Source organism: Hemitrygon akajei, chromosome 23, assembly GCF_048418815.1.
Source record: "Hemitrygon akajei chromosome 23, sHemAka1.3, whole genome shotgun sequence".
NCBI classification, from domain to species: Eukaryota; Metazoa; Chordata; class Chondrichthyes; order Myliobatiformes; family Dasyatidae; genus Hemitrygon; species Hemitrygon akajei.
Genome location: NC_133146.1, coordinates 46,669,431 through 46,692,183, shown reverse-complemented (window position 1 = coordinate 46,692,183; position 22,753 = coordinate 46,669,431). Strand labels below are relative to the sequence as shown.

General features: G+C 39.4%; 1 protein-coding gene across 1 annotated transcript in view; it reads left to right on the top strand.

Moving 5' to 3' along the window:
- The window catches only part of mgmt (O-6-methylguanine-DNA methyltransferase), a 405,239-nt gene that overhangs the window by 228,753 nt on the left and 153,733 nt on the right, over window positions 1-22,753 (top strand). The window contains exon 5 of the mRNA XM_073027569.1: window positions 7,966-8,126. Coding sequence (XP_072883670.1) covers window positions 7,966-8,126 — 161 coding nt within the window. The remainder of the gene's footprint in view (window positions 1-7,965; window positions 8,127-22,753) is intronic.

The window sequence follows — 22,753 nt, the reverse complement described above, 5'->3', positions numbered from 1 at the left end:
ATCAATGTTTCAAGAACAGCTTCTTCCCTTCTGCCATCAGGTTTCTGAATGGACAATGAACCCATGAACACTTCCTCAGTACTTTTCTCTCTCTTTTTGCACTATTTGTTTAATTTATATTTATTTTTACTGCAATTTATCATTTTTATTATTATGTATTGCAATGTACAGCTGCTGCAAAAGAACAAATTTCACAACATATGCCGCTGATATTAAACCTGATTCTGATTCAGTGTCTTACACAATCTCAGCACTTATCTTTACAACCCAGGTTCCTGTAAAGTAAACAAAAGCTAAAGAGGTTGGCTGCCTTTCCAGTGCAGCAGAGTCAGTGGCAACTCTACCTAAGGACAGGGTCATTCAGTCTCAATGCATTTATCAGAACCCAATAACCATCTACCACTAACACACCTGTAACTTGGCTAATATCAATGAGGCTACATCTGTTCATGTGTTATCTCCTGACACAAGTGAACTCATGGTGATGAGAACCCCTCAGCAAATTCATACAGTGTATTGGAAATCAATTTTAATTGCAGCAGCGTTGTGGATGCAAGCATTATATTTAACAGGAAAGGAAGGTTGCTTTAATGAGATGGTTTGAATGGGATCTGAAGAGCTGAAGCATGCAGAGCAAGGTGTGAAGATAAGGGTATAATCAGAACTGTTGTTTAGTAACCAGATACTGTAGTCAAGAAAAGTTAGAATGGGTGGTATCTGAGTAGCCAGGTAACCAAACAAATGTTGAAAAGTAAATTCTATGGACTTTGTATATTAGGCTGTTTGTATGTGTTACTCTGGATTTTCAGCATCTGCAGAATCTCGTGTTTGCTCAAGCATCATCTTCCTTCCTGTTTGTGGTTGGAATGCAAAGGACAGACATTTGGATAATTCATTGATGGTTTGGCCAACCAACTTAGAAGATTGGTTCAAGTGTCGCCAACACTTGATCATCCTGCATATTCACATAAGTTCACATTTTTCTCAGTCTCTTAATTGTACTTATTAATTCTATATTATTCCAAAATTTACATAACAAAGCATCTCTGTGAGGTAAGGTGGCAGTTGATAAAGAGCACCATAGTTATTCTTGAGAATATGGCTGAACCTTGTAATTAAGCCTTGAGACAATAACAATATCTGTAGTGTTCTCTTCTTTTTATCCAAAAGAATGTATGGTATAGCAGTATTTATCATGTGCACAATACGCTGGAGGAACTCAGCAGGCCAAGCAGTGTAAACAGTCGACGTTTCAGGTCGAGACCCTTCATTGGGACTGGAGAAAAGAGATGAGAAAGTGGGGTGAAAGGAGGAAGAAGTCCAATATAGCGGGTGATGAGTGAAACTGGGAGAGGGGGAGGGGTGAAGTAAGGAGCTGGGAAATTGTTTGGTGAAAGAGATACAGGGCTGGAGAAGGGGGATTCTGGTAGGAGAGGACAGCAGGCCATGGAAGCAAGGGAAGAGAGAGGAGCACCAGAGGGAATGATGAGTAGGTAAGGAGATGAGGTGAAAGAGGGAAATGGGAATGGAGAATGGTGAAGGGGGGCAATTACAGAAGTTTGAGGAATCAATATACTCCCCCTTCACTTTCTTTCAAGGCCTTCTGTCTTCCATCAGATTCTCCCTTCTCCAATCCTTTATCTCTTCCTCTTCCTTTTCTTCCATGGCCTTCTGTCCTCTCCTTTCACATTCCCCCTTCTCCAACCCTTTATCTCTTTGACAAATTGACCTCCCAACTCTTTACCACATCGCTCCCACTCTCCCGGTTTCATCTGTCACTTTACTGCCTTGTACATCTTCCTACCCTCCCCCCACCTTTTTCCCTGACTTCTCATCTCTTATTTCCAGTCCAGATGAAGGGTCTTGGCCCGAAATGTTGACTGTTTACTCTTTTCCATAAATGCTGCCTGGCCTGCTGAGTTCCTCCAGCATTTTGTGTGCATTACCAGCATCTGCAGATATTCTCTTGTTTGTATTTCTCATGTGAATCACATTGTGGTTTCCTTAGAATTAAATATTTCTGGGTTCAGACCACACTTGTACATTGGATAAATGCCTTAACCAATTTTAGACCAACTTATTGGGTTAAGTTTTGGGTTGTTCTGATATATGATTGTGTCCCATATACAGCAGTACTTCTCCATTGGGCAACTCCACTCATCTGTGTGGTGATGTTTTGTTGGTGCCATACTTATCTGGGACAATTGGAAAATCAGTGGAAGGTATCTGTGTGTACAATATGAATTTCAAGAAATGAACTGTCTATCCCAATTGTGGTGGCAGTCAACAGTCTGCTTTTCAGGGTGAAGGCGTAATTTTATTGACTACTCATCCATTTTGAAGATTACTGCAGGTAAGGCCATATAGCATGGAAACAAGCCCGCTGATTACATGCTGACCATCAAACACTAAAGCTGCCTGTATAAGAAAGTTCTAGTCATAAAAGATGTTGTTTCTTCTGCAAATAATATTTGTTGTTATATCCTAATGTTTGGCTCATTTGTTTCCTACCTGATGTGTGAGTCATCGGATCAGTTATCATCCACTTCATTGGTCAAGTTTTACTGCAGAAGACATTTGTGGTAGTTGATGTAGAATCAGAATCAGGTTTATTATCACCGACATATGTCATGAAATTTGTTAACTTTGCAGCAGCAGTACAATACAATACATAATATAGAAGAAAAAAATAAATAGATAAGTAAATCAACTTACAGTATACATATATTGAATAGATTAAAATTGTGCAAAAAAGGTATATTTTAAAAATTGAGGTGGTGTTCACAGGTTCAACGTCCATTTAGGAATCAGATGGCAGAGGGGAAGAAGCTGTTCCTGAATCGCTGAGTGTGTGCCTTCAGGCTTCTGTACCTCCTTCTTGATGGTAACAGTGAGAACAGGGCATGCCCTGGGTGCTGGAGATCCTTAATAATGGACGCTGCCTTTCTAAGACACCGCTCCTCGAAGATGTCCAGGGTAGTTTGTAGGCTAGTACCCAAGATGGATCCGACTAAATTTACAACCCGCTGCAGCTTCTTTTGGTCCTGTGCAGTAGCCCCCCCCCCCCACCTCCATACCAGACAGTGATGCAGCCTGTCAGAATGCTCTCCACTGTACATCTATAGAAGTTTTTGAGTGTATTTGTTGACATACCAAATATTGACACATTTGATAAAATGAAGTAAATAATCAAAAATGTCTTGATGGTGAAATTGGCTCTATTTTAGACCTTTACCTGGTTTTGTATATAAATTAGATATAGCTGTTCAGTGGATTTCTGTCCTGTTTATAGTAATTTCCATCTTATGTGTGTATGTATGGAAGCATTGCACCGGACTGTTGTTAATTCAGTTCATGTCATTGTTAATCAACAGCTCTGCCAGCACAGAAAGTAACCAGCAAAGATTTTGGATCAGAGGGTTAGAGTGAATAAAAGCAGATCCCAAAACTGTAATGTAAGCTCTTGCAACAAACGTAGTCCTTGCATTGAAATATTGTGGCTCTCGCATTGCTTTGTAAAATGAAGTGCAGTGCAGATCTAATCTGTGGTTGTTAACTTTTAACAATGTGAAAATAGCCTGAACCGAAAAGATGACTTTACATTGCTAATCCAAATCATTGGTGAGCGAAACTTCCTATGATCAAGAGCTTGGAATTTGATAAAATTGCAGTCAATTGAATGGTACTTCATACAGCTGAACACTGTTGCGTTGCAACATGTAGGATACCCGTATCTATACTAACATTTAAATAGCAGGACGTTTTCATGCACAAACTAATGCTTTACTGAGGTGAGCATAGATTTCAGCTAACAAAATAATTCAACTCTTAGTTTACACATAATGCTGGAATAAATGTGACAGGAAAACCTTCTGTGAACTACCAAAATAATATTGACTATACACATAAGGTTATCTGTGGCTTGTATTCAAGAACTCCCCACTCTCACAAGTCTACTGTCAAAGCAATGGTTATTCCAGTTCTGAAAGGATTTTGTCTGAGCATAATATATAAAAGGACACATTTAGTAGTTGGAAAATATTTTAACTACAATGTGACCTACATATCATTGAATATGGCATGTGATTATACAGTTCGCTTATTGTAGCATAATTTTTATTTTAATTTGCCCATTCTTCTGGAATTATAATAGATCTCTCCATTCTTATATGCAAGTGCGGATGCATAATATGTATGCATATTTTTGAGTGTTCTTTTTAAAAGGACTTCTAATAATGGTTCTCTCACAAATAGTGTTTCATTATAACATTCCATCTTGAAGAGCACCTTCCCCCTCTCTGTTTATACAAGCTTTTTGTAGAGTTCCCAAAGGAAGTGTCATGGCAGGAGGAGAATTCTACTTCATACACATGCATAGGGCCCTTTCGAGAATGTGTAATTTCTAACCACAGCAGACAAGCAGCATTCAACCTGATCACAATGATAGGCACGTTACTGGTTGTAAATGATTATGGGAGTGCATGTAGTCACTCTGAGATGATTGTCAGGCAAAATACACATTCTGTAGTTAAAATTCATACAAAACGAAAATCTTTAGGGCCAACAAACATTTTTAATCTTATTGACCATTCTAAATCTAGCACGTTGATTTGTCGGGCATTGTCTAAAATGTAACCAACCACACTTCATTCTCTATACAAAAGTATGATTGTATACAAAGTTGACATCACAATGAATATCTTGGTTGACTGAGCACATTAAAAAGAAATTTATTTTGCTAATACAGTCTGCTAGTTCTATATTAATATTTTTAGAACAAAATGATGCGCAGAATATTTGTGTGTTATGTTATCTTGTTACAATTTGTTTTCTACATGCTTGGCTGTAAGTTTTTGTATCACAGTGACTTAAGATATAAGGACAGAAATGAATGATTCGTGCTACTCAATGAACTTTAACTGGAACTACACTTGAATGGCAATAATCTGCTCCTGTAATTGCTGTGGAAAAGGAAAATCCTCCAGAGATTTTACATCTAATCATTTATTTATAAATCTGTAGATAGCAGGCTGCAGAATGCGCAACAGGGGTCAACTTTGTGCTCAAAACCATTGTCTGCTGTTTACATTTCACAGCAGTTTTTACAGTAGTTGCAACCTACATGATCAGCTGGGTACTTTAATTCGCTGGGTTCTGTTCTGCACATCATTGCTTTGGACAGACCTACTTCATTAAGGATGCTTCAAGAGGCCATTCCCCTCAGCATTAGCTGAAATATGCATGTTTTTCCATCTCATTAATTCAGTCTACATATAATTAATTTCTGCCTATTAATGAACCCCTAGGTGTTAGTGACAGCTATCTAACCTGACTATACCAAGTGAGGCCTGAGTTACATATGGTTGAGTTTTAAGTTCCAAATAGGTGTTGAATATAAAACTGCCCAGAAAAGGTTTCAGGAACTTAAAGATATTACAATTAAATGACAGCAGTATATTTAGCTGTGGTTGGGGAAAAATAAGTTAGCGGTTTTAAATAATTTACTTTACAAACAGAAACAGATGTTAGTAATCATAACTGGAATTTGTTTTTATCTCTGAGTGAGTCTGTGTTGGAGAATGCATTTCATTGCCATACTTTCAAAGAGAAAGCAGGATGGAATTCTTCTCCACAATTATATTTTATGTTTATTTAATAGTTCTTTAAGCATTGTACATTGGCATCTGGTCAGTATGCTTATGTCAATATATATTTAGTTTACCAAAATGACTTTTTGTTGTTAAATGAACCTTTTAACAAACTGCAGCTGTGATACCAAAAAGCGGCTGTAGCAAGATAAAACAAGGAAGTTAAACATCACTTTAACTGTGACCTAACCAGATTTATTCAAAAAAATTGAAGCATTGGTGACTATTCGTTACTATTAGTGTTATATGCAGCTAACATGGAATATCAGGCACAGATGGTAACAGATAAATATGTTTTATTTATAAAACAGTATAAACCAATTTATATAAAAAGCAGCACTTAAAGGGTTGAGATGATTTATTAATGAGGCAAGGCACAAGTTAATGGAATTGCAATATGATTCACCTGTGCTTAGCATGTAGTCAATTTACTAATGATATATACTGTATATTTAGTTGAAGCAACTCCTATGATTGTGAACTTGCTGTAAACTATTAAGATGTTTTGAACTCAGAATCTAAGCAGAAACTTACATTTGCTGGGCTATTCTCCTTTCCACTGATGCCTAATTAACGATGTGTTAATTTCTACTCCATGTTTCTAAATACTAAGCTTTGATTAGCACTAAAATAAAATAAATAGGGAAAAAACATTAAATGACTTTATTTTATTGTCTAGTGTTGACATAATTCAGATATGGAAATAATAAGCAGAGTAAGTTTATGAAGGCTGCTCGAATGTTGTGATGTGATTTCCCAGATTCAAATTGCTCTCTGTGCTTGTTTGTGATATGTTGCTTAGAATTAAGAATTGGAATTAACGCTTGCTGACTTATGACCAAGCCAGTGTCCTGATTCAACAAAGTATGTTACTGTGGTAAAACAAGGTTTGTTTTTTGTAACTTCAGGAACTGTTCTTAGTGAGAAATCAGGTAACATTTCAACAATAGACATTTTTTGTTGCCTTGTGCTGCTTGAGATTTATTAAGTTAATCAATGACATGACACAGCTTGATACAAAAGCCCTGTTTACATGGAGCTTTTTAATTCTAATTTGATCTAAATCAGCCCTTAATTCCAATTTAAATGTACAATGTAAATGGTGCTTAATTCTGATTAAATCCGAGTTAAAAACATACTATTTCCTGAGGTGGGTTTAATGTAATTCTATCTAAATTCATTTTGTTGTTCACCCATGCAGATGGGTGTAAGTGAAGTGAACTCAGAATTTGCATGGTGTCCCATGGTGTCTTGTGATGTGACATAAAGACTGAGCACTGTGCACTGAATTGTGCATTACTTCATGCGATGTGTCCCTTTAATACAAATTGAAAACTTCTTTGTGCAAATGGTGGTTAAGCTGCCATGTAAATGGAACAAATAGTAAAAGTGATTCGCATTAATTCCAAGCACACCGATACAAATTAACTTGACCTCTGACTTTAAGTGGGAGTTGTCATATGTACATGTAGAATATCCACAGCCATGATCGTATGATTTTTTAAAAAAAATTAATACCTCTATCCATCTTTTGTTAGTAATTAATGAGGTAAAGCCATTTCATTTGAGTTCCAAAACAGGTCTTTCAATCATATTAAAGACCCTTTTCTGTTATTTCATTATTTTTAATAAAAATACATTGTAAGCTTACAGAAGAAACGTTTTGGTGAGTATTGTCAGCTGCAGAAAATTGACATTCTAGTGTTTAAAGCTGCTTATACCTTCATTGTAGATTTTCTCTAAAATTTGAATTTCTTACAAAACAATACGCTGATTTGTGATATTTAAGTAACATACAGAAGCATTGACAACATGTTAATATTATTCATTCCAGACTTCATTCTGAGGCACTGCTTGAAAGTGGATATATGTGCTTGATTTATTATGGTTTCAAGAAGCAATGTCTATAAATAATTATCTTTTACTGAACAAGGAACTTGACATGTTGAATGCAACCAATGTTGCCATGGTATAGAAAATAAACTTTCATATTAATCAGCAGTCAAGTATTGTAACTTGGTCTTCATAAATTATGAATTGTGTTCAAATCTCTCAGGGTTCATTGATAGAAAAAAAATTAAGAGAAAATATAAGACGGCAAGTATTTGAATACATTTTCACTGGAATGCCCGGTATGCTGTAATTGTTTTCTTAATCATTAGGGAACTGTATTATTCATCTGCAATTTTGAAGACGACTCTTCAAATTTGGTTGTCAAATTGAAAAGTTGTGAAAGATTGTTTCCATGCAGTGGAAACCATTTTGAAGTTAGCAAATGCCAAAGTTGCTGAACAAGTGTTATCATTTCATTCTGCAGGACAAGAGTGGCCTCATTTAGTTGCGAGCCCCGTGAAAGCCAAGAGGAAATGACAGCACCAGTGAAGCACTGTATGACCTGGCTTCAGGCCTACTTCTGTGAACCTTGGACACCGGGAAAATTTCCTCTCCCTGTCTTCCATCATCCTATTTTTCAGCAAGGTCTGTGGCTGGTTAGTTTAGTTTGTATAGTAATATTTTGACTTTATATAATTTTAATTTGCATTTCATTCCTGCTTTATTGACAGCAGTATAATGCAGTGTTCTATCCTGTGTGAATTTGAGACACAGCACATAACATCAGCTATTTAGGAACGATAAGGTCTTTAACTGTTCCAAATGTTTCTGTTAGTTTTGGCGTGCAGTTGCATATATTTTGGCATGAGAGCTGAAAATGATGCAGTTCTACTCCTGACATATGCAGACTGAAAGGTCTGAATGTAAGCACATCTGAATAGCTGTAAAGTTTTCAATGAGCTTATTGTTGACCTGTATTGTGTTTTTGCCAATATCTTGAGAATTCCTTAAAGGGGAAATATATCTTGTTAACTTGTCATGCAGTAATAATGTGAAAAAAATACATTTTAGTGAGACCGTCTTAATTGCACCTTATTATTTTGTTTTGTTTCACAGCTGTTTATCAGAGACAGCCAATAGTTAATTCTTATTAATCAGCATTAATACATTTGGGATTGCTGTGTTCCAGTGACTTCATCCCTACATAGTACTGTTCACAACCTACTGCTCGCACTGTTTATGTCACTGTACTGTGAATGGGTCTTTGAGGTTGCAACAGAGGTTCTTATAGTGCAGTGCCTTTCCAAATGCTTCTCAAATTCTCTTCAGCTTTTAGCACGGACAAAAGCCTCCTGTTGGCTGTCCAACTCTGTGGATCCAATCTTAACTTCACCCTTGGACATCAGCAATGTCTTGTCTCTTCCACTCCATCTTACCACCACCATTGTGGAGTAGGCCAAGGAGTTGTCCTTGGCTCTCTCTCTGTTAAATGTTTTCACTTGAATTATTGGTGGGTGTGGAGACAACAAGGCCTTGTGCTACCTCCCCATCCATTCTTTCCACCCTTCCGCTACATCACCTGTGACATGATCTGCCATCGCATCAATGGTGAGAAGACCATACCTTGAATTCCTTTCCATCTCCTTTCTTGTTTCAATGCCTGTTCCAATTCCGCCTTGCCTGAACTCGGCTCTCCTCAACATTTTTACCAGTTTCCACAAAATGAGCTGAGATTTGTACCCCGTATCCCCTCTGTCAGAAACCATAACTATTTCTGCTTCTGCAAGGTTGTTCACCTTTGCCCTTCTGCTGCTGAAATTGCGTACCATGCCTTAATTAGAGTCCAACACAGTGATTTAGATACTGGTCCTATTCCCTTCCCATTCCCTGCCCTCTGTAACATTCAGTCCTTCTATAATACAGCAGCTTATATTCTCCCCCAGCCAGAATTCCACTCACCCTTCACTCCTGTTCTCACAGGCTTCCAAATCCCAAACACTCCATTTAAAAATGTAGTGTTCAGACTTCTGCATGGTGTGTCTCTAACCACATTCTACCCAATAACTTTCACAAATGTCCCTGGAGGAGGAATTTGAAATTCATTAAACACAGGGGTCAAAGTACTGCAACCACTTAGAGATTCATAAAACTTTAATAGGGCAATGCTGGAAGTGCAACTTTATAGTGACCAGAAATTAAACTCTGATCTCAATATAAATTGCTCACACTCTCCAAGCTGTGATTGTCCACGCTCTCATCATGAACAACTCTGTTCCATTCATCTCCTTCCTGATAAAATTGTGTTGTTATGGGAGCCTTAGAAGCCCTCGCTACACTTGACTCTTCATGACGTTGCTGACTTTTGCTGATGCCGTCCCCGGCTCTTTTTCCAATACTCTGGTGTTGCTTCCCATTCTTATTCAGAAGTGGGAAATGTAATCAATTTTACTGCCGATTTCTGTCCTTCCCTCATTTCCTCATAATCCACTTCTGGCTCTTCCCATCCTTTGCTTCTTTATGTCTGTTTCAGGGCTTCATCTCACAACAAATATTTATCAGAGCCAGCAACTTCCAGAGCTGCTGAGACTCCCATTTCATTTGCCCAGTTCCTCTGTCTCTTTGAGTCTTTTGTGTTGATGTCATCTATTGTTGTCAGCGGTTCTGGTAGGCCTTTCTTTTTCAAGGACTTCTTAACCACCCCCACCCCTGGAGGGGAGGAGTCCTTGAAAAGGACATTTCTCATCATTGTTCTCATACGTTCCAAGCCCTTCCAGGGAGGAGTTTCCCTTGTCCATTGTCTCCAGTCCACCGGGCTCCACATTAAATAGATAATCCACCAAAATTTCCAGAACATCAACTGAAATGCTATCACCAGAAACATTTACCCTTTCCTCCATTTTCTCAAATGCAAAAGAAATTGCTCCCTCTATTTCACTTATTGATCACTGCCAATGCCCATTTCTTCCCAAAGAATCTTTCAATACAACTGCACAAGAGCTAGACGTTCCCTTTTGTTCTTTCAGGTGAAGTGAAGTCAAGTCAAGTCACTCTTTATTGTCATTTCGACCACAACTGCTGGTACAGTACATAGTAAAAATGAGTCAACGTTTTTCAGGACCATGGTGCTACATGAAACAATACAGAAACTACACTGAACTACGTAAACCAACACAAAAAACTACACTAGACTACAGACCAACCTAGGACTGCATAAAGTGCACAAAACAGTGCAGGCATTACAATAAATAATAAACAAGACAATAGGCACAGTAGAGGGCAGTAAGTTGGTGTCAGTCCAGGCTTCTGGTATTGAGGAGTCTGATGGCTTGGGGAAGAAACGATTACATAGTCTGGTCGTGAGAGCCTGAATGCTTCGGTGCCTTTTCCCAGATGGCAGGAGAGAGAAGAGTTTGTATGAGGGGTGCGTGGGGTCCTTCATAATGCTGTTTGCTTTGAGGATGCATCGTGTGGTGTAAATGTCTTTAATGGCGGGAAGAGAGACCCAGATGTTCTTCTCGGCTGACCTCACTATCCGCTGCAGGGTCTTGTGATCCGAGATGGTGCGATTTCCGAACCAGGTAGTGATGCAGCTGCTCAGTATGCTCTCAATACAACCCCTGTAGAATGTGGTGAGGATGCGGGGGTGGGAGATGGCCTTTCCTCAGCCTTCGCAGAAAGTAGAGACACTGCTGGGCTTTCTTTGCTATGGAACTGGTGTTGAGGGACCAGGTGAGATTCTCTGCCAGGTGACATCAGGTGCTCTTAATGATCTCTACCGAGGAGCCGTCAATGTTCAGCCGTGAGTGGTCGCCTTGTGCCCTCCTGAAGTCAACAACCATCTCTTTGTTCTGTTCACATTCAGAGACAGGTTGTTGGCTCCATTCTTCCATACTCTTTCTCTGCATCTTAAAATGTCTTCATCTCCACTTTTTATGAATTTCTGATGAAACTCAAAAGTTGAGTTCATTGTCATATGCACGAGTATATGTATGTACCGGTACAATGAAAACCTTACTTTACAATGAAAACCTTACTTGCAACCGCATCACAGGTACAGAGCATCACATGAAAACAGAATTCACAAAATAAACATAAATAAAACACAGTTTAGTGCTAAGTGATCAAAATGGTGATAGAGTTGCTAAACTCTACTGCTTAGGTTCTGCCAGTTGGTTCACAAACTGAATGTTGAAGTGAAGTAGCTGTTTCGGAAAACATAGGAGCAGAATTAGGCCACTTGGCCCATCGAGTCTGCTCCACCATTCTATCATGGTTGATTTGTTATCCCTCTTAGCCCTGTTAGAGCAATTTTTGGGTTTAGGATATATATGTTTAGCAATTGACGTAGGCTACCAGTCTTCACATCTGAATATGGATTTAATTTTGAGTGTAGCTCTGAGCAATGGGTTCTAGTGAATCCCAGTTAATCAGAATGCTGATTAAAATTAATTTGGATGTCTGTGATGTGGATGTGAATCAGGGGGTGTGAAGGTTGTAAGTAGTTTCAAAGAAAGCATTGTCCGTATACCGTAAATATGGAATTGTCCTTTGATGTTTGGCACGTAAAATATCAAGCCCCACATTGGGCCAGCAGACCTTTCGACCAAAAGCATCTTCATATGATGCCTGCTGTACGTTGTTTTGTCGAATAAAGAAGCTGCTCTGTATCTACCTGTAATTTTCTCCGGTGACTTCATTCACACAGAAACAACCCCATTTTCCTCTCTTCTCCCCCAAACTCTGATGCCCTGACCCACCAAGAACCTATCAACCTCTGCTTTAAATATACTCAATGACTTGGCCTCCATAACCATCCGTTGCAATGAATTTCACAGATCTGCCACCCTCTGGCTAAAGAAATTCCTTCTAATCTCTGTTCTGAATGGTCGTTCCTTTATTCTGAGGCTGTGCCCTCTAGTCCTAGACTCACCCACTAAAGGAAACATTCTCTCCACATCAACTCTGTCTTAGCCTTTTGATATTTGATAAGTTTCAGTGTGATTCCCCCTCATTCTTCTAAACTCCAGCGAGTACAGGCCCAGAGCCATCAAACACTCCTTATATTTTTAACCCTTTCATTCCTAGAATCTGCCTCGTGAACCTCCAGGACTGTCTCCAATCTTTTCTTAGATAAGGGGCCCAAAACTGCTCACAATAATCCAAGTGTGGTCTGACCAATACCTTATAAAGCCTCAGCATCACTTTTGTATTCCAGTTTTTTGAAGTGAATGCATTGCATTTGCCTTCCTCACCACTGACTCAACCTGTAAGTTAACCTTTAGGGAATCCTGCACAAGGACTCCCAAGGCTCTTTGCACCTCTGAGTTTTGAGTTTTCTCCCCATTTAGAAAATAGTCTGCACCTTTAATCATTCTTTCAAAGTGCATGGCCATACACTTCACTACACTGTATTTCATCTGCCACTTCTTTGCACATTTTCCCAATCTGTCCAAGTCCTTTTACAGACTTCCAGCCTCCTCTTTAATCTGCTGGTTTGGAACTTCAAGCTTCGGTACCTCCTGCTGATGGTAGCTGTGAAAAGATGGCATGTCCCAGATGGTAGTGAACTTTCGATGACGCTACCTTTTTGAGGCAGCACCCCCTGTAGATATTGGGGAGAGGTGTGCTTGTGATGTATTAGGGAGAATCCACGACTCAAGCGAGATTAAACTGAAATGTTACCTCTTTCTCCATCTCCACATATGCTGCCTGATATGCTGGTTATTTCTAACATTTGCTGGGTTTTTTTCTGCTTAATAGTTTAAACATTTTGAGATTAGATAGCCACACTTTGCCACTGTGCAGTGATGTGCTTGGAATTTACAGTGATATTGTGCCTAGCAATGCAATTGTTACGTGTTTGCAAGGTACAGTATGTGTGGAAGATGGAAATGGAGGAGCTGTATCTGTCTCCTTTCATAGAAATTGGGAGAAGTACATAAAGGTTACCTTGCCCCAGCAAAGTTATGTTTCTACTCATTGGAAGTATGCTAATTTATTGCTGCATTTTAAATGGGACATCAGCTATCAAATTTTACTATCCTAGTTATCTAGTTTTACTACCTGTCCATTTAGAATATAGGTTTGAATAATAAACAGAAAAAAAATTTGAGAGATTTCTGACCTTAATTGATAATATCTCAAACATTAAGCGCAATCCCAATCTGCCCTCCAAGATAAATTGAAGTATTCCATGGCACTCTGGGAACTAAAGTATGAGATTCTTTATTTCAACCATGTGTTATCTACAGAGCCTTGAAAAGGTATTCAGCCTCCACAACTATTTTCACAATTTACTGTCTCATTTTCTAAATATAAAATATATTGAAGTCAAATTTATTTGAGCTGATCTACAAAACATTGTGCATCATGGCAAATCAAAAGAAAAATTCCAAAACCAGTCAACCATTTAGTAAAAATTAAAAACCAAAATTGTGAGGCTGAAAAAGTATTCATCCCCTTTTGTAATTACTATGCTAACTTTCCTCAGGTGCAATACTGTATATTACCTTCCTAGCTCACCCAATTTGTTGATGTAGTGAATCGGAGGATCATCTGCTTTCAGTGATATCCAACAGTGTGGTAGAGGAAGACGAAGGAATATTCAAGACAAGTCAGGGAAATTATAATAGAGAAGCACAGATCTGGGGAAGGGTCCAAGACCATCTCAAAGGCACTGAACATACCTCGGAACTCAGTGCAGTCCACCTGAAAAAGTAGAATAAGTGTGAGACCACAGCCACACTGACTAGGCCAGGCCACCTCTTCAAACTTAGCCACCGGAGAAGAATGGCGCTTGTAAGAGAGGCTACTATGATGCCAGCAGTCACACTGAGTGAGCTGCAGAAGTCAACGGCTGTAATTGGAGATGAAGTTCGTTGCTCCACAGTCTCTAAGGCCTTGCAAGTAAAGGGTATTTATGGTAGAGTGGCAAGGAAGAAGCCCTGGCTAAAAAAAAATACTTCTCCTTGCCTGTAAAGACTTAGCAAAGTGTCACTCAGAAGATACTGTAAAGATGCTGAAGATGGTCTTGTGGTTAGATGAGGCTGAAGTGGAACTTTCTGGCCTCAACACTAAGTGTTACATGTAGCGTAAATCTATACTGCACATCAGCCAGGTAACATCATCCCTACTGTAAAGTACGGTGGAGGTAGCATCACGCTATGTAAATCTAGTCAGTTGCATCTTGGGTACTAGCCTACGAAGTACCCAGGACATCTTCAGGGAACGGTGTCCAAGAAAGGCAGCTTCCATTATTAAGCACCCAGGGCATGTCCGTTTCTCACTGTTACCATCAGGTATGAGATACCCAAGTCTGAAGGTACACACTCAGCGATTTAGGAACAGCTTCTTCCCCTCTGTCATCCGATTCCTAAATGGACATTGAATCCTTGGACACTGCCTCACTTTTTTTAATAAACAGTATTTCTGTTTTTGCACATTTTTAATCTATTCAGTATACGTTTACTGTAATTGGTTTGTTGATTTATTATTATTTTTATTTTATTTATTTTTCTCTTCTGTATTATGTATTGCATTGAACTGCTGCTGCTAAGTTAACAAATTTCACGTCACATGCCAGCAATAATAAACCTGATTCTGATTCTGGGGATGCTTTTCAGCAGCAAGGACTGGAAATCTGGTCAGGATTGATGGGAAGATAAATGCTGCTAAATACAGAGAGATCCTGGATTAAAAAAAACTACTAGACTCTGCCAGAAAGCTTAAACTGGCAAGATGTTCCTCTTTCAGCAGGACAACGACCCAAACCACACTGCCAGAGCAACCATGGAGTGGCCTCAATTGAAGAAAATTGATGTTTGTAAGCGGCCCAGTCAGAGTCCTGACCTTAACCTGATCGAAAATTTCTGGCAATAGCTCAAGATTGCGGTACACCGCTGCTCCCCAACTAACCTGGCACAGCTTGAGCAATTTTGCAAGGAGGAATAAGCAAATCTTGCTCCATCACATTGTGTAAAACTAACAGAGACTTATCCAAAAAGACTACTGTCTGTAATGGCTTCAACCGGTGGTACAATTAAGTACTGAGCAAAGGGTGAATTCTTTTGGAATTCCTGACTTTTCAGTTTCTGAATTTTTAGTTTTTTTATGCTTTACAATTTTCCCTGTTTTTTTGGGCTCTGCTGTGAAAATGGAGCATGTGATTCACAAATAAAAATTCTCAGTTAAATTGATCAAAATCCATGTTTGTAAAACTCATACGAGAAAAGGGTTGGTGACTGAATACTCTTACAAGCCAGTGTATATCGATGATCTAGATGATAATGTGGTGAACTGAAGCAGAAAATATGCAGATAACACAAAGGTTGGGGGTATAGCGGACAGCGAGGAAGACTATCAAAGCTTATTGTGTGATCTGGACCAGCTGGAAAGATGGGCTGAGAAATAGCGAATGGAATTTAATGCAAGCAAGTGTGAAGTGTTCCACTTTTGGGGGAGCAGCCAGGGTAGGACTTGCATGGTGAGCGATGTGGCACCAAGGAGCTCAGTAAAACAGGGATCTGGGAATACAGATCCATAATCCTTGAAAGTAGATAGGGTCATAAAGAGAGCTTTGGGCATATTGGCCTTCATAAATCAAACCGTTGAGTACAGAAGTTGGGATGTTATGTTGAAGTTGTATAGGACGTCGGTGAGGCCTAATTTGCAGTATTGTGTGCAGTTCTGGTCAGCTACCTACTGGAAAGATAGCAATAAAATTGAAGGAGTGCAGAGAAGATTTACAAGGATGTTGCCGGAACTTGAGGATCTGAGTTATGGGGAATGGTTGAATAGGTTAGATCTTTATTCCCTGGTGTGTAGGAGAATGAGGGGAGATTTGATAGAGGTAGACAAAGTTATGTCAGGTGTATATAGGGTAAATGCAAGCAGGCCTTTTCCACTTGAGGTTGAATGAGACTAGTACTGGAGGTAATAGGTTAAGGGTGAAAGGTGAAATATTTAAGGGCAACTTGAAGGGGAGCCTCTTCCCTCACAGGGCGGTGAGAGTGTGGAATGAATGGCCAGCAGAACTGGTGAATTAGTGTTTGATTTAAATATTTAAGGGAAATTTGGATAGGCACACGGATGACAGGGGCATGGAGGATGATGGTCCTCGTGCAGGTTGACGGGAATAGGCAGATTAATATCTTGCCACAGATAGATGGGCCAAAGGGCCTGTTTCTGTGCTGTAGTGGTTTATGTCTCTCTGACTCTGTTCCCTTCTTGTATTGTGACAAACTTTAATCCTTCAACAAGCATCGCTGAAATACATGTTAGTTGGTAATTGATTTCATTGCATAGTGCTGCCTTCTCTCCTGCTCTTTGGCAACTTTAGATCCCCAATTACAGACGAGCTTTATTGGCTGCAGCTTACCTTGGAACCTACTAAGGAGAAGTGAAAAGAGCTAGACAAATGCAAATTCTTTCTGCATCACAGAAAGATTAAACTAATTTATAATAACCTTTCCTTGACAAATAATATACAGCAACAATTAGTATTGCTAAAATGTTTTGTTCAAATATACTGATTAAGTCAAGAGCATTATTCAAAACCACATTACAAATATGAATAATGAGGCAGTCCTTTTGAGAACTTGTTAGCTGTTTATATGAATAATGATTGTTTTTTATTCTCGGTATAAATTAAAGAAATCAGTGCAACTGCTGTATCCAATTAGAATCTGTTGAAAGGTATTAAGACTGCTCGTCATTTCTTCCTAGGTTGCCTGTCCTAATATACTAACCGATTGTTAGGGCAGGAGATCGTGACTAAAGTCACGCCAATCTTGCTATCAAAGTTGTCACCGAGAAAGTTGAAAAGTTCAACCTTTTTCCTTGGTTTTTTTTAGATTTTCTATGAACTTGTACACTGAAGTTATCCTAACTGGTTCTAATTATGGCTGTAATTATGCAGTGATTATCTACCTACACAGAGAAGTGCAGGAAGGGAAAATGAGTTGCAAACAGCCAGTCCTTGTCAGCTTTAATGTCAGTCAGAATGTTGTTCAAAGTTGCAGATGCAGGTGAATGCTAAGAGCTGAAAGCAGCTACACTGTTTAATCTCATGAGTTGACAGTAATGAGATTGCGTCTTTGGTTTCTCAAATGGCTGCGTGCCTTGGAACGCATTTTTTTCTTATTAACTCAAGCATTTTAATTTTTCTTCACTTATTGGGCCATATCATGCCAACTAAACTCCCTCATCTCCCCACCCTCAACTCCGTCCGACAGGTCCGTCATCCATGGTCGTCCGCCTGTCTAACATTTGCCTTGCCAGCGTAGTCCCAAACCGTGGTTGGCACAGTGGAGATTTCCTGGCAGTTTATCAGTTTGATGTTGGGGCTGTGCTGGCTGCAAAAACGTGCGTTCAATATTCTTGTATCTCCCTGATACTATTTTATTATTTATTATTGAGATATATCATTGGCCCTTCCAGCCCTTCGGCTGTTCTGCCCAGCAGTCCCCCAATTTCATCCTAGCCTAATCACGGGACAATTTTCAATGACGATTAACCTACCATCTGGTACATCTTTAGACCGTGGAAGGAAAGAAAAACCAGGAGAAGTCCACACAGTCACAGGGAGAACGTACAAATTCCTTACAGGCAGAGGTGGGGATTGAACCCAGGTCGCCTGTATTGTAAAGCGTTGGGCTAACCACAGTGCTACCATGCTGCCCTACTGCACCAAGGAATCCTTGGTGTTTTCTTAGGAAAGCTAACAAGCAGATACAGAAAATAATTTGGAACACAAATGGATCAGAAGCAGTTGAAGGATGTATGGGGTGTGGGGCCAAAGGAAGTCATGCTACCACTGAACAGGACGCTGATGTGTTCACACCCAGAGTGCTGCCAACTCTTGAGAGGACGTTTCTCCTTGTGGGGGTATTTAGAATGAGCCTCAGAGTTTGTGGTTGCCCTTTTAAGATGCAGGTAAGGAGGAATTACATCTGTGTAACATGAATCTCTGAGAGCTAGGAAGGCTGTGTCATTGAATATTTTAATAGCTGAAGTATGCATGTTTATGGTTGAGTGTTCCTTATCCGAAATGCTTGGAGCAAGAGGTCTTTTGGATTTTACCTGTGATGCACCATCAATAACTCACTCTGAGACGTAAGAAGCGAGATATCGGCTTTTATTGACTGGAAGAATGAACGACACTACATCCTGGAGAATGAGGCCGGGCTCAGGCCTCAATCGCCTTTATACAGGGGTCTGTGGGAGGAGCCACAGGAGCAGTCAACAGGGGTCTGTGGGAGGAGCCACAGGAGCAGTCCAGACAGGTATATGTAGTTCACCACAACCTGCCTGCAGCTTTTGGAATATACAATGAGATGGTTTGGGATCGGCGCCATTTCTGACTCTAAATTTATGTGCTAAAGATTTCTTTGTCTTACACTTGTCCATCACACAAAGATACATATGCACCCATTCAGTGTGGTCAGCGGTGATCTTGGCTAACTCATCAATGAATTTCTCTGCTGCTTTGCAATTAGCAGGTGTGTTATTGCCACAAACCTTTAAAACTTTAATGCCTTTTCTTAAATTCCTGCCGTCAACCTGCTGAATAGTCACTATTACCTTCAATTTTCAGTTCACCGTGATAGATCTTTGCTTGTATCATTATCAGCGTATCAATAAGCAGCAAAAGTTCCCTCAGATGCTGACGAATCCATTACATGTTCAAGATCTTCATATTTTCACTTTATGCAATTTTTTTCCATTTTTCATTGAGATCTGCTCAGTCCTTATGTGAGGTTACTTCTCAGAACCATCTGTGGTAGGCAGAGGCCTGCACACCACTTGGGAACCTTCCCAGCATGTTTTTCAGGTTTTGGAATTTTGGAAGAGGGGTACTGCACCTGTATAAGGAAACTGAGGATTATGAGAAACGGGAATTGAAACCGAAATCTCATCATTAATAACTTTATTAAATGGTGAAGCACACTTGAAAACTGTATGACCAACTGCTTCTCGTATTTCTTAAATAGTATCAGCTAATAAAACATAAAACTCATAAGTCATTAAAATAAGTAAACCAAAATAATAATTTTGAAAAAATAAGAAGTACAGCTTTCCTGTTGCCTCCTAAATCTGCCTTGCATTCTCTATTGTAATGGATGGATTGCTGGACTCCACACGAGACCTAACTTCACACGGGATCCGAGGGGCAATTTGTACTGCTGGGAAATTTCAGCAAGATCGGGTGTCACCATGGGACACCAAATGGAGTCAAACAGTGGAGCAAATTGACTTCCAAACCCTTCGGTGAGTCCTGAACTTCCACATTTGATACCTCAAGAGTTACAGTCTGTCATTTACGATAGATTTGACTTTGACATTTCAGACCAGAGCACAGGCAGGAATCAGCAAAATATGGCCCAATAATTTGCTACAAACCTGAATTCAGGAGTGATTGCATTAATAATTGGCCCAAAATGAGCAGAGTATAACCAAAAAAAAGTATTTGAATCTTTCAAATAGTTTTCTTTTTGTATAGGTGACTGTTAATTACTTCCATTTTGATTCATTGTTGCTGAGGAGCTTCATGATTGGTAGTTTTCATTCCTGCTTGCTGTTTGATTGATAGACTCTCCAGCTGCTCCGCTGTGATTTGTTGTTGTTTTCTGAAGAAGAGATTTGAGCCAATTGAGTCCAAATGTGACAAGTCAATTTGTAAGTGTCAAGGACAAAAGTATGTGCTGGCAGATCGTGCACGGTTATGCCTTCATTCTTGTTTTAAAGTGATTAAGCAAACACTTTTATTTTTATTTTCTGGTTAAGAACAAAGGATGTAAAACCATGGATGAGGGTATACAAGACCCTGGTATTCATAAGAAAGGCGCATAGAAATAGTTCACATCATCATTAATAACCATGAATTTAAATCAGCAGAAATTCACTGTACATGCTTTTTCCATGTTTCAGTATATCTATAATATGCTATATTGTATTGATAAAGAATGCTTTGTATTGCGTATAATATATTCAAAGCATTTGAAGTATACTTATTATCAAAGTATTTATGCAGTATACAACCCTGCAATTTATCTTCTCCACAGACAGCCACAAAACAAAGAAAGCCAAGAAAAAAAGTGGAGCCCATTCAAAAAAAATCAAACCTCCCCAACGCAAAAAACAAATCACGCAAACGGCAACAAGAACATCAACCCCACCCCCACGCAAACAGCATTGAGAAAGAACGAGCGAAAACGCAGAATATAAAACACAAAAATGAAAGAGTCCATATTCAGTTCCGCTCAGTGTTCATTATCTGCAGGATGCCCTGATTCAAAGACACCTAAAATAGCAAAACAGCAGAGAAAGGAATGACAAGGAACTACACAATGAATGATCTAAACACAAATGTTAGTGTTCCTTTAGGTGGCACTGTGAGTGCACCATCACATGACTCTGCACCTTACATGGCATATTCTTACCTCTGTATTTATTTGGCACAAAACAATGGAAAACTGAATTTTTAAATATTGAATTTTGTCTTATTTTTTTCCTGAAGTTTCTTGTACAATGGCTTCTTTTTAAAATTATTTTATCATGGTTCAGTTGGCATGGAGACTTTGGAATGAGGAAGCAAATCAAACTTCAGTTTTGAACAGACTGGTGACTACAGTTGAATTATATTGTCATGCTCTGGCCACTATCACAGAATACACAACTTGAACAGAATGTCTGTTATAATCTGACTGATATACTAATGACATTTTTGAGTCATTCACACAATGTCCTCAAACTTCTGATACAGTGTGTTTTTTTCAAATAGGCTATTTTTTTTTTCATTTTTGCCTCCAGAGACTTAAGACAGTGACCATTGAGAAGATCGATTGAAATGTTAACAAGAATTATGAAGCTCACCGTGCTGACAGTCAAAGCTCATCCGAATGCCCCCAAAGTCAGTTTCTCCATGTATCTCTTGAAAGAGTTACTGCTTCAAACTGCATAGATGTCTTTCACCCAACATTCCCATTCTGATCCTTGTGAAACAGAGGTCTTTGATCACTGCATCACATCATCCACCTCCGCAAGGTACTTGCCATCCTTATACAGTGTACCTCACAACACCTTCCTGCATAGACCAGAATCCTGCTTCTTTGACAGCTATCCTTCTCCATTGAATAGCTTTCTGTGCTTCAGTTTTCCACTCCTGTTGACCTGGATTGTACTTCGTTAACACTCCTCTATCCAGTCAGCTACCTTTCCCATAGCTTGTTCTTCTCCCTCCTGCTGACATTAGATTTCTTCCTTCAGCAAACTATTGCCCTTCATCTGATTAATATCTGGTGCTTGAACCCCGACAACCTTCACGGCTCAAGTATGTTCCATCGTTCTTACCTCCTTCCAAATTCTCATTGCTATGTTTTAATTAATACAGCATATCTTCACAGACCAAGGTTTGGAACAAAATACCTATTTCATTAGCATAATCCAAGGCCTAATTCCTATTTAAGACAAAGGTCAGCAAAATCTGTTTATTGCATAAACCAGTAAGATGACCCCTGATGCTTTAGACACACTATTTTCACTATTATATTCCCTCCCATCTGTGACCAAGAAATGTGCAATATGAGATCCAATATCAAGAGGAAGAATCTAAAATAACCCTTGTGTTGAGTGATAAATAATTGAAATTTAGGCTCAGACATGAATGAAACATTTTCACTCCAGTGGAGACTGAAGTAAGTAAAATGGAGGCAATTGAGGAATATGGCATGATCCCGGGAATTTCTGCTGAAATGACGCCAGTGAACAACACAGCCAATGGTGACATCCTGTAGACAGTTCACAAAACTGCTTTAACTTCTTCTTTCAAATGTGATTCTATTACGAAGCTACATGCGATTGAAACCTGTGATTTACATTTTGATGGTTAGTTTTTGGGCCATTTGAGAAATTTGGTGCTTTGCTTTCTCAGAGAGAGTTTGGTGAGGTTGGGAGCAAAGTGTGCAGCCTGGAGGCCTGGAAATGGAACACAAAATCAGCTCCGTTGCTTCTCTCTGATTGAGGCACCAGGCAAGATTGAAGTCGATGAAGACGAGAACAGAAGATGGGTGGGTGTTCAACGTCATCTGCCTGCATTTGACTGGCCTTCCTCTCCCTCTCGCTCTGGCTGTCTGCTGTCAGAGGGAAGTGCAGGAGTCTTGGGTTCCATTTTGCCAGGATTGATTGGTGAGGCTCATGGCTGCAGACTTGTTTTGAGGGACTTTGAGGTTCATGGTGCATGTGTTTCTGGATTTTGGTTCCTCTGGTTTTGCTGT